We start from the raw sequence: 15,650 nt of genomic DNA, 5'->3' as shown, positions 1-15,650 counted from the left end.
TGCCCTCTAAAGGAACATTTACCCATCTGCCTGGAGAGACCTCATGTTGGCCTCTGCGCTGCAGGGGTGGAGAAGCCTGCAACTGTTAAAAAGTAAGTATGCCCACTTCTTCAAAGGTCCAACATCTCCAAAGTTTGAAAAGAGCATTGAGAATGAAAAGGTAATCCAGAGCTGCTGAACTGATCTCTAACTGATTCTCTCTTTGTTTAAAGGGAAAGACCTGATTTTCAGGTTTTTAAAGAGTCCTTACTGCAAATGAGGAAGGCCTTTCCACTGGCAGAGCTCCAAAACCAGCAAATCTGTTTTAAACAGCCATAATGCTGGGAGCAAGAGCAAACCTGGTGCTACTCTATTGCAATGTTTGCTCTGGCCAGTAAACAAGCAGCAGCTGAGTGAATTACTACAGATCATTACATGCATCAATACTGTCTTGCTGGACTCAGCTCTTGTCTACCTTTTCTAAAAGCCAGCCAACACACACTATGCAGGTTTGCCAGCTCAGCAAAAGCAGCACAGTGCAAATGCAGCTTCAGAAAAGCTCCATTCCAGAAGCCAAAAGAGTCTGAAGTAGTAAGTACAGTATCTATGCATAAGCTGAACTCAGGGAACCACATTATAGATACTGACCTTCTGATACTGCTCCTCATTCATCTGCAGAGCAAGGAGAAAGTCTGCATGCTGTAAGAGAGACGTACATCTGTATTTACAGAGCAGATAAAGCAATTTTCCAGCCTCTACACTCTTTTACATTATCTCAGGACTTACAAACCACCATAAAAGGCTCACTGTCTGCTTAGAACACCACTCAGCCCATCCTTCCAATCCATTAAGCTATTTATGATTCAGCTAAAACAGATGGGAGAAGCAAAGGCAGCAAGAACAAAGAACCGAATTCTGTGTTATGGAGGGCTGCTGGTTCAGGTTTCCCCAGGCAGAGATGATCTCACCCAATGGGCCCCTCCAGAGAAAGCCCCAAGGAACATTAGCTTTGTGTTTAAAAGGAGACACTATCCATCTGCCCGAGGGACAAGGATCTTTAAGAAGCTACTTTACAAAGGACTGTAGGTGCAGAGCTGTGAATTCAGTCTTTCCTCAGACTACGAGGGGAAGACAACACACCAGTGGGTACTGCAGGGTTCTGCTTCAAAACACAAGATCCTCAGCACAGGACAAAGCCTTCTGCAGGCACAGGCCTGCCAACTTGTGGAAAGCAGAGGGAGTCGACAGACCTGCCTTGGGCCTGGTCATTATTCACCAGCAATTACAAGCCCTAAAGCAGCAGAGAAGCCTGCTAACAATTAGAGGAAAGAATTAATTAGTAGAGCTTTTACTACTCCATAGCAAAAAAAGGTGCAGAACACTGTTTTCAAAAATAGCAGCTATATATTTAAGTAAATATGAAACCCTGTGCTTGACTTTTTTCCTTCAAAAATGAGTTACGTGGGAGAAGACATACATGTTAACAAGTAGTAAAGAGGCAAACGTAGTCAGTTACTGAATATTTTGTTCCACATTTGAATTTCTCTAAGAGGGAGATCTCCACGTTTAGGGCCAAGATCTCTACAGCAGATGAAGTCATTTGAACCACAAGATCAAAGCAGCTCCTACCACTCACCTCTGCCATCTCTTTAACCTTCTGCTCATAGAATTCCTGCTCCAGTAGCACCGGTGGGAGAAGAGCAAGCTTGTCGTAGGACCTCCAGTGCCGTCTCTTATTCTCCAGGAAGAACATGCGCTTCTCAATTTTCACATCCCCTAAAGCAGAGTTAAAGGCACAATGAAATGCGATGGAGCAGCCAGAACAAAGCTTAAATCCTTCTTCCTCCACACATCACCAGCTGCACAACTTCAGCATCTTAAACAGCACTGCATCAAGCAGAGGTACTAACGAAGAATATCTCACAAATAGGTACCAGGCAGTGACAGAAACATAGCTGTTTTCAGACCGCATCCTTTTTCAAAAACCAGTACTTTCTGCTGCAAGCCAGTTCTGCTTTCAATAATGATGCAGAGAGCACAATACATACAGCTTGGTATTTACCTTGCTCAAATTTGAAGTCTATGTATGAATACTGATTCATTTCTTTCCTCCTTTTTCGTTTCCCACTGGTTTCAGGAGATAGCTCCTGCCATTTTTTGATAGCATCTGAAAAGGCCTAGAAAACAACACAGAGACTTAAATCCTGTCTGTTCCTGGAAGAAAGCAGAAGCATATACCTCAAATCGAAGCATAGTACAAACATAAGACCGATCCAAAACTAGAAACTCAAATGCCCCACAAGGCAAGTATTCCTCTTTTTCCTTTGCTCACCTTGTTGCTTTATGTACTCATAAAGCAATCACTCCATAAAAACAAAATAGTTGAATGACACTTCACAACACCTCAGCTATTAACTAATACAGCTAGTGTCCACTCTGGTGCTACAGAGCTGGTTTGTTTTTTCTGTTGTGTTTTTTATTTAAAAAAAAAAAAAAAAGAAAAGAAAAAAAAAGAAAAAAAAGAAAAAAGTCAAATAGTGCTCAAAAGCAAGTGAAGAGACAAGAGTTTTTTAGTTAAGTCCTGGAATAGTAGAGAAAGAAGTTCAGGCAAAAAGAGCATATCAGAGGAGTAGATCCAAGTCAAAAGCTTGGAGCCACATTACATTCAGTTTGTTGATACTTAAAACAAGTGTATTTGCAGCTCCACTACAGTGAAACACACACATATATAGGTCACATTCCACAAGTCATAGTGACAAACAGGACAGTGAGACTTGGGCTTCTTTTCAATTACATGCAGTTAACTAATAGCAGCAGTTAAATGTTTTAAGATAGAGCCAAATCCTAGGCCTCACTGGCAAGCGTACTGCACTTCAGCAGCGACCTACAGGAACACTTCTCAGTTTAATGCATCTGCCATCAACTAACTAGTGTTTCCCCTGTTCTCTTATTGGAGAAAAGTAAAAACCTCCTGCAGCATTCTGTCTGGCCAATAAATTTTGCAAGTCTCTACTAAATAGATTAATACTTCTTAAAAGGAAAGGAAGATTATTAAAAAGCCCATAATCACACACTAGCAGATGGTACAGTAAGGCAAAAGACATCGCACTGCTTTCCACAGACATGGAGATAACCCCAGAAAAGAAAACAGACTTGAACTGAAGAACCTTTCGTGTGATTGCATAGTGTCCCTTGAGTTCGTGTAGTGCCCACTTAATGTCTTGGCTGCTCAGCATTTTGAAGTCTGCCATAAGGAGGTCAGCTGCCTGGATAAAGCACCGCTGATCAAGTGGGGCAAGTTTGGAAAAGTCGAAGTAGTCCACTTTAGGCACCTAAGAAGAAAATGCAAAATATAAAAAAGGCTGCTATAACACATACGAGAACACCCCAAACCACTCTCTCGGTGATCAGGATCTTCTGCAAGACCACTCAAAATTCAGGTTACGTGGCACCCAGTTCTGAGCATCCGCTTAGAGCGCAGCACGAGTGTGGAGACTGCCGGTCTGTGCACCTGTGTGGGTAACCCGCCCCGAGAATCAAGAAGGTGTAGGGAGATTGCAGTTAGGATGCCAAAAGGCAATGCCTAAAGGCCACGAGGGACTTGAGGGCCAAGTCTACTCCATGGGACAGAATGACCAAGGAATTCTTGTATCAGTTATCAAATTGAACACTGGATTCAGACAGGGTAGCTGACAGGCAGGCAGAGCAGAGGGCCTCACTGAAGGCAAACGAGGGGACACTGTGTAGCTACGTACCAGCAAAACAGAAAGTCACCTCGCAAGCAGCTAACTACTGCTATTTAACACCATTTAAATGCACCCAGAGGCCTGGGTATGGCTCAACCAGGCACTCTAAAAACATGCACTAATAGAACCAGCCATCCCCGGCCCTGCTTGGGCTGAAGACTGGATGGGAGGGAGGCATGCTGTAGCTGAGGATACTCTCACTTGCCTTTGTCTCGTCTTGGCTGGCAAGCAGGCTGCTGCTGGGATTTAAAACCACTCTGCCTTCCTTCTTTGGGTAATCTGGATTTTCCAGAAGAAAGTTACAAAGTCTGAAAAGATAAATATAGTTACTTCAGGGTTTGGGAGCTCAGGTTCACTCCTCGCTTGTCTAATTTTTAGTATCCTATAATCATGAGGCTGGGCAGGCAAGTCATGGCCTGCCCTGTAAGAACCAAGGGAAGTCCTAGACCAGAGCAAACTGCAGTAAATGAGAGTGAAGTAAAAGAATGATTGGCTGAACGACTGCAGAAGGAAAAGCAAATAGATTTGTTTTTCAACAATTACATTTACATAAGAAAAGCTTTATATGGGTGAACTACTAACCAACCTCCATGCCAGAGGTGAATAATCAGTCTCACCTCCCCGCTCACACCCATGGTAACACCACGTAAAGCGGTACCTGTTTTGAGCGCGTGTCAAATCCTACGCAACTAACTTTCCGTTACTCTGGAATTAACATTATGGAGACCACACAAGAAAGAACAGTCACAACATTAGCAGAACTAATTGAAATCTAGCTGTCACCTACCGCAGCTAATACAAATGCATCTATGGAAAAAGCAGCATACAAACCCCTACAAAATCCAGGAAAGGTTGGTATCTTCCTCAACAAACAATTAGATTCCAATTTGAATTCAAGCCTCCAGTCTCGATCTACATTACAGCAGAGACAGAAACATGTTTAAACTGTGTTGACATACAATATGTACTCTGAATATAGGTTTCATTGTAATAAAGCTTGAAATCCCTCCAGCATTGTCCAAATTCCACTCAAAACCAGTCCAGCGAGAACGGCATTTAGAAAACAATCCCTAAAAACTGCTGAAAAAAATTACATACTGGCAGCACACCTGAGATCCTATCACAAACAATCATAACCGTCAGGAAAATTCAGTTTAACCGAGTATTTCAGCTTAGAAAAGACTCTAGCAAGTAGTTTCAGAACGCCTGACTGGCCGAGATCCACAAATACTCCAGAAGCCCGTTTGAAAGGGCACCTTGCTGTAGGCTCTCTGTTTGAACCAGACTTTCACAGCTTATTCTGAACCACCACTAACCAGCTGTGCTAGCTGGGTCAAGTAACACAAGCTGTTCCTCAGTTTCCCCAGCTGAAGAATAATAACATCCTTCTGAGAGAAGCTAGGACAAGCAACTTATATTTGTAAAAGTTTTTGAATGAGAAGGTGCTAGGTTGCAGCAAAGACATAATTGCAGCTAATCTACATTCCTGATGTCAGAAATCAGTCCCTAATTAAGAAATCTGAACTGGCTTGAAGCATTAACCCACTATCAAGGCATGATTACTTTAGCCCTGCTTTCACATTCAAAGCAGAGGCATTTCTTTTTGTTTAATCAGGTATTGACATATTGAGCCAGAAGCTTTTGACTGAGTGCGAATGCTCCTGCAGACAAAAGCTGAATAGATGATACCCTGCTAAGAGGAGCTCCCACATCTTATCTTTCACATCACTTGAAAGTTTTAAGACGATCATTTTGGAAAACAACAAAATATCTTGGCACTGAGCATTTAATAGCTTCCAGCCCTCCTCCCGTCCTTTTCGTAAAAGATAAGTTTTAATCCAACAAAACAAACTTCAAGGAGCTCAAATCACTGCAGCTCAAACGCAAGGGTTTCAGCTGCAGCACAGCCAGAATACATCTGAGCTGTTCTGCATGTTGCCATTGCAATGCTCAGGATTTTCAGAGATGTTAACTTTCAACGTCTGACAATTAGTTAAGCGGGTCCCAGCGCACAACGCACGCACACTTGCGGCACTGTTCATTAATATCCGCACCACAGGACACAGAGCCAGTTAAAAGCCTCATCCCTGCCCAAACCCAGCCACTCTTATTTATTTTATTTCAAGCCTGATTCAGCTTGACACAGCATGGAGATCAAAGAGACCCTGCCAGCGAGGCTGACCAGTGCTTTGACCCATTTGTTCTCATACAAAAGATGCAGTGGCAACTCAAAAGACAGTTTGGTTAAAGGAATAAAAATATGGAGAAGAAATCTTTATCATCCAGTAAGTGGGTAACGCACCGCTGAGCAGACACTGTAGACGACCTACAGAAAAGCCTGTAGGCACCTTTTCATCTCACAGGGTCTGTGGCACACAATAGAAGAGAAGAGATTTTGGGAGCAAAAAGGGAAGGAACACATTAAGACTGATAGAAGCCAATACTGGGATTTAATTCTATCAAGCTTTGCTAAATCCCTGCAGGACACAACAACGAGTTTTTTCACACAATCTGTGAGAGGCTCCTGCAGCCAGATGCCTCGCGCCAACGGAGTGATCACCCCGAGGAATGGCCCTACCAGTCTTCTACACTTCCAACGAAACCATCCAGCCCAAGGTGCACCAAGTACGTGGTGTGGGCACCTGAAAGCTTCTCTCACACTGACTATGCCACTGCTGCAGGGAAAGCACTTTTTAAAGACAAGGAAAGTTAGTCTGATGAATTTCTAACCAAGAAGTCCTATTTTCAATACATGACTTAGCAACACGGGCAAAGGCAGCAGAATAGAAAATCTATGCCCAGTGGACAGCATCATCCTTAGTTCCTTGGCCGTTAACTTATTTACAGTCCAATAATTAATTCTAAGCCTCACACACTTGAATACAGCTGAATTACTGTCCTAGTTAACGAATACCTATTCTTCATTCTTGTATCACATCATAACTGGTTTCAACATGTTTGAGATAGCAGTGACAGCTGCAGACACAGGAAGAGAGAGGGGCCACCGGGCATCAGACACAAGTCCCAAATTATTTACTTCAAACCAAACTTACTCCTCTCTGTGTTGCTGGTGCCAACACATGCAATTCTTTGCTCTTCAGTTGTGCGAACTTTACTCAAAAAGGTAGGGAGATGATGCAACTTATCAGTAAGGTTAATTACTTTTTTTAAACCTTTGATTCTAACATGACTCCCAGAGATATCAAGCATGACAAACACTAAGGTACTCTTGAGCTTCTAACAATCAGGAAAGCAACTGTCCTCACTCTGGTTTTCCACTCCTTTTATTTCCCTTCTTGGCTCATGTTTCTGCTCAGTTTGACCAAAATCAGTCCCTCAACAGATATCTAGAATCAATTCTACCAGCTCTTAAACGTGTTTGCTTTATTCTATCTGTAAAAAGTGATGTGAGACAACCCAAACAGTACTACTGCTGCTTGAGTAAGTAAAGGGGATAAAAGTCAACATCGTGACACTGAAGGGAGTCCAAAACAGTGTCAGCTTTACCTGGAAAAAGCCAAAAGCCAGTGAAATGAAGAGGCAGGAAACTATTTTCTCCAACCCACTGTTGTGCTATGTTCTATAGAAGTCATCGCAACACCTTAATCCTGACATTCACCCTTTTTAAGAAGCCTCATAATAGTTAAGAGGAAATTATGTGCAGTATCTTTAAAAAGGCAAATAAAAGCAGAGAAGCTACACCACAACATCAGAATTGGAGAGAATTTAAGAAAAGCTCCATCAGAAGGGGGGAAAAAAAAAAAATTCTCTGCTCTTTGACAATATCAACGCAGCACTGACTCCCAGCCTGGATATGATCTAGCACAGCATCATTAGCAGGCAGGGAAATGGAATTGCAACTGCAGCCAGACTGTTGTGTGATACACCCTGGTTCTTAGCTCTATACTTACACATTTAAGTCATAGCAGTTCTTGATGCTGATTAGCTCTTCAATATACTCCTTCCTGACATCTGGGAATCTTGCTTCCTACAGTAGGAAAAGCTAAAGGTTACGGAGGTATTAGAGGAGCTGTGTAGCACAACCTAACAACAGCACCAAAGACAGATTTGTAGGTAATTATCAAATATGCTCCTGAGACAAGGGCCAAAATGGATTTCAAGAGACCATTTATATCCATCCAGCCTGGATACTGCAAGCTGCTGGCTCTCCTCTGCTCCACAAGATGATTGCTAACAGCTCCTTCTCACAAGAAGAGCATGGGTAGGGATGTGAACGGCCACGAGCAGCTGGCCTAATGCATGATTCAGGCTGGATGGAAAGAGGAGAGGCACGTAGGTATGATCTACAACACAACCAAAGCCAATATTTACCTTCAGACAGAAGATTAAGGAGTTCCAGATTGTGTGCTGAAATACAACATTCCAAAGCAAAAGGAAAAAACCCAGCGATTCATATACCCACCCAAAGCACCCAGACACACTAGCAATGAGATCAGAACAGACACCAAACCTGTACTGGCATTTCTCCGAAAGCTCTCCTGGCTGCTCTCTCTCGTTAGGTTTCTGCACAGGTATTGCAATCAATTGCACCACATGATATTTTGCTTTGCAAGACTGAACTGGTCAGGGTTGTCAAGCAGCCCTAACAATGCAAGAGTATCTACCTGCCCATCGCAAAGCAAGCCACTGATTAACAGGGTCTTACTTGGAAAGAATTTAATTTTGTTGGACTGCTATTCAAGTAATATTTTCCTCAACCCCTGTTTTCCCAAACAGAATCAGATATGGGACATGGAGGGAAGACTTGGAGGGGATGGGGGGGTGGCGTAAGACACAGATGCAGTAAAATACGCTTGTTTGCAGAACAGTATTCCATAACACATCGAGAGAGACCCTTCCTGCTTAGCAATCAAGGGGAGGAGTGTGCACTGGAGAGGAAAACAAGAGATGTGAAGCATCACCACATTTTTTTTTCTTTGTTTTTTAAATATACAACGTGTGGCCCCAGCTGCTGAATATACCAAAGGTTGAGCATCCTTCTTAGTGGTTCAGTTCTTGTAGCTAGTGTCCCTCGTGCTACCCTTCACACGCAGAGTCAGAAAGGAGCACGTGGAGTTCACATACACGAGTCTTCACGCTGCTTATCCAGTAACCCCTCAGCGCTTCTGCTTGTAAATCCACACCACAAGGGCAACCATTACCCCTGACCACTACGGTGGCCTTAGCGTGGCCATGGACCAAACCACTTTAGGAAAGCCAGCTGAAAGCAGCCATGGCTCTCAGCCACACATCTCTCAGCTGTCTCTACCCCACCCTCCGCCAGTGTTCAGTGCCTCAGTTTTGCTGTTTTAGCTCCACATCAATTCCTAAACCAGCTCTACAGAGTTGGGTTAGGAACCAGCCAGACAAAAACAAAGTAGCAGAACCGAGAGTGCAGTAGCCTTTAAGGGAGCAGACCCACGGTATTTCACCTCACTGTGCCCTGGAGACCCTGCAATGAGTTCTGCTAGGTCTCTCTGGCCAAGAGCCCACCCCACAGCAGACAGTGCTCTCAAGATTCGCATCCTCTCACCACTTTTGCCACAGTGCTGGGGTTAGTTTTTCAAATCAGTTTTCCAAGGCAGTTCACTGCACGCTCCTCACCTGGTGCACAGCTGAGTCTCAGCCCAAAGAAAGAAGATTTGCAGCTGAAGTCAACAGGGCTGTGCTTTGAGCATGTGAAACACCACATACCTTAAAAAACCTGTCTGAAAATAACATGCACACCGAAGGCAAACAGGCCCTGGGAATACTTACTGTCTCCCTGATGAGCAGCGCAGTGAGGTCTTGCTCCTGCCCAGCAGCTCCTTGTTCCGGCACGTTACTAGAGCCAAGTTCATGAGAGTCCTGTACAGGGAAGGCTGGACCTGGCTGTTCATTGTCTATCACCACTTGCTGACTCGTTTCTTCTGGTGGATGTGCTGTCTGGGGCGAAGCAGGACCTGGAATCCCATCCTGCTGTGGTTCAGGCCGAGGGAAAGCTGGCCCAGGAGTCTCCTCTCCATATGCCCTCAAAGATCCTGGGTCTGCTTCAGGCTGCCCTTGCTGAGGAGCACACCCATTTACTACAGCATGTGGCTCACCTTCCAACGGCTGGAAGTACGGGTGATCCAGCTGGCTCTTCTCCCGGATCTCCTGGTCTGTGGTAGTTGCAGCAGCTGTTCCTCCGAGGTTTCGCTCTGGCTCCGAGTCCTCTCCTTGCCATCCCTGGACTTCCAACTTTTCTTCCTGTTGTGGTGGAAGGTCTGCACTCTCCAGAGTAATGATTTCTTTGTTAACAACAGGCGGTGGAGTAGTCTTTATTGCTGGAAGTAAACTTGGGCCAGGCTCCTGGTTACTTGTAAGTTCAAGCCTGGGGCCATTAAGCTCAGATGGTCCAGGCTGCTGCAAGGCAAAGTTCATATTCTCATCCCTGCTTGGTCCAGTACTGCTCTCCATCATGTGGTTATACCTGTCTCCGTGGCACAGGAGAGCTGACTTCTCATCTTGCAGATATACACTCCTCAAGGGCCCGACAGCACTTTTACATCCTCCTTCTCCCTTTGCACCCTGCCACTGAGCAGCAGGTCTGATGACATTGGGACGCAGAAGCTGCTGATGCTTTGGGGTCTAAAAAGAAGACAGACAAGAGTAAGGAGGAGTTCTTGACTGCATGTCAGAATCCTTGCTCCAGATGATCTTTTGCATCTAATCAAACTTCTGACAGGAAACAGATGAAAAGTCTGTTTAGCAAGATGCTTAATAAGGAATAAAACTGCAACCCACATATCTTTGTTTCACAGAACTCCATCCTCAGTCTGTCCCCAGGTGCTAAGAGAGCAGTTGGCAGAACTGGGGATACACAGGACTTTCAGACTGGAATAATTTCCTGAGCTCACCCAGTTCCCACTTCCCTCTCAGTAGAATGGTCTGGGAAGAAGGAACTAACGGCATATTTGAATTCTCATCAATTCATTTAAACAGGCAGCAGAAACCAAAGCTCAAAATGTTAATCTCTGGCCTTGTTCTTGCCTCTGGCAGACTAAGACATGTATGCCAACAGAGTCTGAATATTCTCTGCTACTGTTTTGAACTAAGAAACAGAAAGGTCAGCTTCACGACCCATTTTCTCAATGCCTCTGGTTACTTTAACAGGAAAGAGGAATATATTCTTAATATAGCTTAGCTATGAAATTAGACACTTAAAATAACCAGGGTAAGCTAAAACCCTTGGCCATCCTCTTGTGTGACTGCCCAGGCCAGTGGAAAGAGATTTGTCAGGTGGGCTGGCTTTGTAAAAGAACAGTTGTTCTCCCCTGCTGTGCCCACAATATGATTTAACACTTAAAGCCAGCAAAATGCCATCATTTCAATATTTATTTCAGACATCCTAAGTAAATTACTGTAACTGGACAGAACTCTTGAAGAAACGCACCAGATATTTGCACAAGAGTTGGATATAAAGGCCATGAATAAAGCAGGGCAAGTACAGGAATGAGAACTTACCTCTGCCAAGATTACTACATCATCGTCATCTTCCTCACGCTGCTGCTCTGCTGGCGTTTCCAACAAAGGTAATTCTTCATCCGAGGAATCTGATATTGTGATAAGACCTTCGTCCCTGCGGTTTATCCGGTCTGTAGTAAAGTAAGTAAAGTTAGCTATTTGCTAAAGGTAAATAACTGAAATTACAGGGCACAAACACCAAAACATCTGAAAAAGCAACCTTCACATTTGTATTGCAGCAACAGGGAAGAATTGCTCAAAGGTCACCAGTTCCTCTGCAAGTTACTGTTGCAGCCACTCCTAACTCCCCTGGCCCTCTGAGCAAACACCCGCACGAACTACAGCTCAAGGGACCACAACGGCACACCCATGGAACACTCATTGACACTTACGCAGAGATTTTTCTAACCCAAACTTCAGCATGAGTTAAGCTGCTACAAAAATTATTCTGAACAAGCCACGTACATAGTACTTCCTGATTTTTGCAGAGAAGTCCTGAACTTCCAGTATCTCAGGGATGATATATTTTCATTTATTAATGTGCGGTACATTCTAGAGGAGAGGGCTCCCTGTCCAACTGCGTCTCTTCCAAAAGCACTAACTTTGCAGGAGTACCTTATGCAAGACTGAGATAGGGTCCCTGACTGGCTGCAGAAGACAGCCCGCTATTAGACAACACTCTTGGCCCTCAAGGCTTGTCAAGAGTGGAATATAGATGCTACTGATCACAGCTGCTGGAACTCAGGAGACACTCCAGAAACAGAGGGTTTCTGCACTGCAGAGACACCAAACAGCCATGCTTTCTCTACAATTGGACTTGTGCTTTGGCAGAAGTATTAACGAGCATTCGTCTATCACCTTTCAGAGATATACAGAAAGTAAAATTTTGAATTCCACTCTTTGAGGAACGGGTGTCACTGCACAGAGCCCTAGGAGGACACAAGTGCAAAGCCAGCCTCTCTCCTATGAGGTTCTCAGAAGGGTGGAACACTGTGAGCCCCTCAGATGTGCTGAAATACCTCCACACGGTGTTCCCAAGAAGTTAGCAATCTGCCTTAAGGCAGAGCAACGTGAGAAATACAACAGCCAAGTATTTTGCATGTCAGCATAAAATGAAAGAATTTTCTGTAGGTGGCGGTGAAGTAAGTGTAACAGAGCAGCGTACGACACAGCAAAACAGGCCACTATTGGGTTCCTGTTAACAGCACTCTTGCAAAGTTTAGTATTTATGAATCCTGCTGCTTGTAAGCAGAGTTTTACAAAGAGTGTTTCAGAAATACGCACAAACCGCTACTCACCTTTCCCTCTGTGACTCCGGAAGCTGTTCAAGTTAATTACTTCTTCATTTCCACCTCTCTCTGCCATTTTAAACAGCTGTATCTGAAAGTGTCAATGCCCGGGCATGGCAGTCAGGCTCACACGAGGAACTAGAAGACAAAATGAAAATGGGAGACAGTAAGGCAAACTCAGCCTCATCATTTTGGGAGTTCTCTCCCAGCACAGTCTCTCTATGAGGACATTCTTCTGTACCACCTTCTCAGTGCCTAAAAGCAACACGTTTCTGTTATCTTCTGTTCCAACAGTTAAGACAGCCAACTGAAGAGGCCTGAGAAGTGTCTCTGGAGAAGAAACAAAGATCCTTATAACTATGCAATCACAGAAAAGCTGAGGGAGAAGCAATTCTGTCCAGCCAGAACTCAAACTCTCTCCATATGTGGATCTTCTCCTGGTTCCGGATCTTATCCTGTTTCCAAGAAGTCAAAAACCTGATGCATCAACTCACATAGTGGTGTTTCTGCCACCATCTACTGGTGAGAGGAGCAAAAGCCACTTGCCTGAGCTGCCACAGGACAACATTGTGTATGCCTGCACCTCAAACGGACCAGCTACAGCCATCCCGTATCACACTTAATGCCATGAAGTCATACCGCGCGCATCGAGGAGGCCAGCCAGTGTGAGGGGTCAGATCTGACAGTCTGGCTGTTGAGGAGCTGAATCGAAGTGAGCCACACTGCTGAAACAGAGACGCCAGCGTCAAATCCTGAATTTCCCCGTGTGCTGCCAAGTTGAGGCACAACTTCAGAGGGATCAGAGATGCTCTGAGCTCATTTCCACAATGTTCATGTTGCTGGCATGTCAGAAGGAAGGTGCACCCCTCGCAGAGCAGCATATAAGTGTGTGTCCTGCGCTGTGAACTGTGAGTTTACAGAACGCACCTTCTTGCCATCATCTGCTATTTTAAAGAAGAGACTTCCCCGATTTATGACACATCCCCTTCTCAATGAGGGTTTGGTACAAATTCCAGGATACACCACCTGCTCTCAAACCGAAAAGAGAGCATGACAGGGATCAGGCTCCTTCACAAAACTGAGCTTTTGGGACTGAAATTTGCTACCCCCACCTGCTCTCAGAGGGGCACAATGAGCTGGCTGGAGGCTCCCAAACAGGATTAGGAGATCAGAGGAATCACTGCAACCTGACCAGTAGGTTTCCATTTTATGCTCTGTCAGCTAATAGCTCTCAATTCCCACTATCGCAGAGCGGCTGAATATGTACATGAACTCCAAATACAAATTGATCGCTGGAACGAGAAAGAAGGTCTTTTTATTGAGAAGTATTCATCTCGCTAATAGAGCACAGAGGAATCTGTACTATTAAACATTTACTGATGCATAAGTTGGAAGAAAATGGAAGGTCTGCTATGAAATCCTGTTTGCTAGCACACAAAAGCAGCATAAATTCCTCCTCAACAATTCTATGTAGTCTCCTCTGCAGGAAACAGGATTTGCAGCTGGGACAGCAAGACGAAGAAATCAGTTCAGATGCATACTATGTACTTATATCTATGCCCTCCGCAGGACCTAGTCATCACCATTGTCAAAATATTTTAATACAGGATAAAATAGTAAAAATGAAGAAGTATGAATTAGCACTTCAAAAAGCCAAAGCCCAAGCCACACTTCACAAAGCACACGCTGCACAGCGGTGCCGAGAGTCGGCTGGCGTTGGGGGGGAGGGCACTCCCCTGCAGAAGAACCTGCAGGGACACGGTCCGAAGCCTCGCACCGCAGGCAGCAGGGTAAGTGAGCAAGGCAGCAGCACCTTCCCATTTGCAGAGCAGGACACCTGCTTCACACAGACAAAAGCTGCCAGCAGCACGGCTCAGCGTCTGAAGCAGCCTTCTGCAGACAGAGCCTGCACCCTAAAAGCTTGGCTACAGACACGCTCACCTGGTCCCAGCACTGCTGATGGTCTAGATTCAAGTGAGATATTGGGCTAGGGAACTGCACAGGCCTCTTCTAACCAGCATTACTACAAATATGCAACTACCCCTATATTTGAGCCCCGAAGCCTCAGTAGCACGCCCTATTTCCAGTAAGCAGTTCCAAGAATATCATGGGCATACTGATGCTTTGAAAATGCTTCAAAACCCAGATTTTGGGAGTGTTTCCACTAGGTTCTTCAGCTTCTGCTTCAAAAGCAATCAGAAATAAATCTTACTTTATTTGTTGGAATGACATGAAAGCGCTGCTCTCGTCATTGCAGACAGGTGCTGGAGCAGCAGCTGGGTCACTGTAAGCACACCTGGTGAAAACTCTGTCCTTTTTAAAAGGTCACATCCACATTACTACAGTTCTGTTTTCCCTGGCACTCGTAAATAGCCACCACCGAGTCCTGCAAAGCATTTTTCCATCCTTAGCCCTCTCAGCACTTTAGAAAACAAGACCGATACACTTCTTGTCATTTAAAAGATGGCGAAATGGAAGCATTGAAAGGACCAGTGTGGCCAAAGTCACCAGGCAGGCTAGCAGCAAAGCCAGGAGCAGCACCCAGGCCTCCAACTCACATACTCACGCCAATCACCTCTGCTTCGCAGCAGGTTGGTCCTACAAAGCACTCCTTGCAACAACCAACAGCCCCTGCATAGGTAGCGCCCACCTCCATCTCGGCTGCCATCATGCAGGTTCACGCTCAAAGGAACCTCTTGTCAGGCAAAAAACAGTAAAGGATCACTCCAAGACTGGCTGGGGAGGAACAAGAATGTTTGTGAAAGCCACAAATCAGCCCTCACAGCATGAAGTGGTGCGGACCACTGAGCTAGACAGGTGTCTGCTCAGATCTGCTCTGAGCAAAGCTAAGCAGCCTGGATATTTCTCCCCTTCAGGGGCATGAAATGCATTAGAGGAGCTGGGTATGCGCGTACGCGGGTCAGCACCGCAAATGCTCAGCACAGTCACCAAAAATCTTCTCTCAAACAGCTCAAATGGTGCTTTGTCCAACACTAACTAAGCCACAGCTGTTCACATCCAAGAACAAGGGACAAGCCACAAGACTGACATTAAGACCATTTTCTCTGCAGGCAACTCTGGTTCCTCTAGAGAGGAACTTGCACGCTTCAACCTTGAGCATCAAGGAGGTGGTACAGGAAATAATCTGAAA

At 44.9% G+C, this 15,650-nt stretch overlaps 1 protein-coding gene across 3 annotated transcripts in view; it reads right to left on the bottom strand.

Moving 5' to 3' along the window:
- RNF216 (ring finger protein 216) overlaps positions 1-15,650 on the bottom strand; it is a 79,836-nt gene that overhangs the window by 52,289 nt on the left and 11,897 nt on the right. For all 3 annotated transcript variants that reach the window (XM_086759721.1, XM_086759723.1, XM_086759722.1), the window contains exons 2-10: positions 12,509-12,637; positions 11,211-11,341; positions 9,483-10,334; positions 7,637-7,713; positions 3,931-4,033; positions 3,147-3,311; positions 2,042-2,156; positions 1,616-1,755; positions 628-678 (exon numbers count right to left, since the gene is read on the bottom strand). In XM_086759721.1, coding sequence (XP_086615847.1) covers positions 628-678; positions 1,616-1,755; positions 2,042-2,156; positions 3,147-3,311; positions 3,931-4,033; positions 7,637-7,713; positions 9,483-10,334; positions 11,211-11,341; positions 12,509-12,575 — 1,701 coding nt within the window. In that variant the 5' untranslated portion in view covers positions 12,576-12,637. The remainder of the gene's footprint in view (positions 1-627; positions 679-1,615; positions 1,756-2,041; positions 2,157-3,146; positions 3,312-3,930; positions 4,034-7,636; positions 7,714-9,482; positions 10,335-11,210; positions 11,342-12,508; positions 12,638-15,650) is intronic.

The sequence above is a fragment of the Chlamydotis macqueenii genome, chromosome 15, assembly GCF_036417535.1.
Source record: "Chlamydotis macqueenii isolate bChlMac1 chromosome 15, bChlMac1.mat, whole genome shotgun sequence".
Classification (NCBI taxonomy): Eukaryota; Metazoa; Chordata; class Aves; order Otidiformes; family Otididae; genus Chlamydotis; species Chlamydotis macqueenii.
The sequence above is the reverse complement of the archived record's forward strand: the minus strand, read 5'-3'. Positions and strand labels throughout refer to the sequence as shown.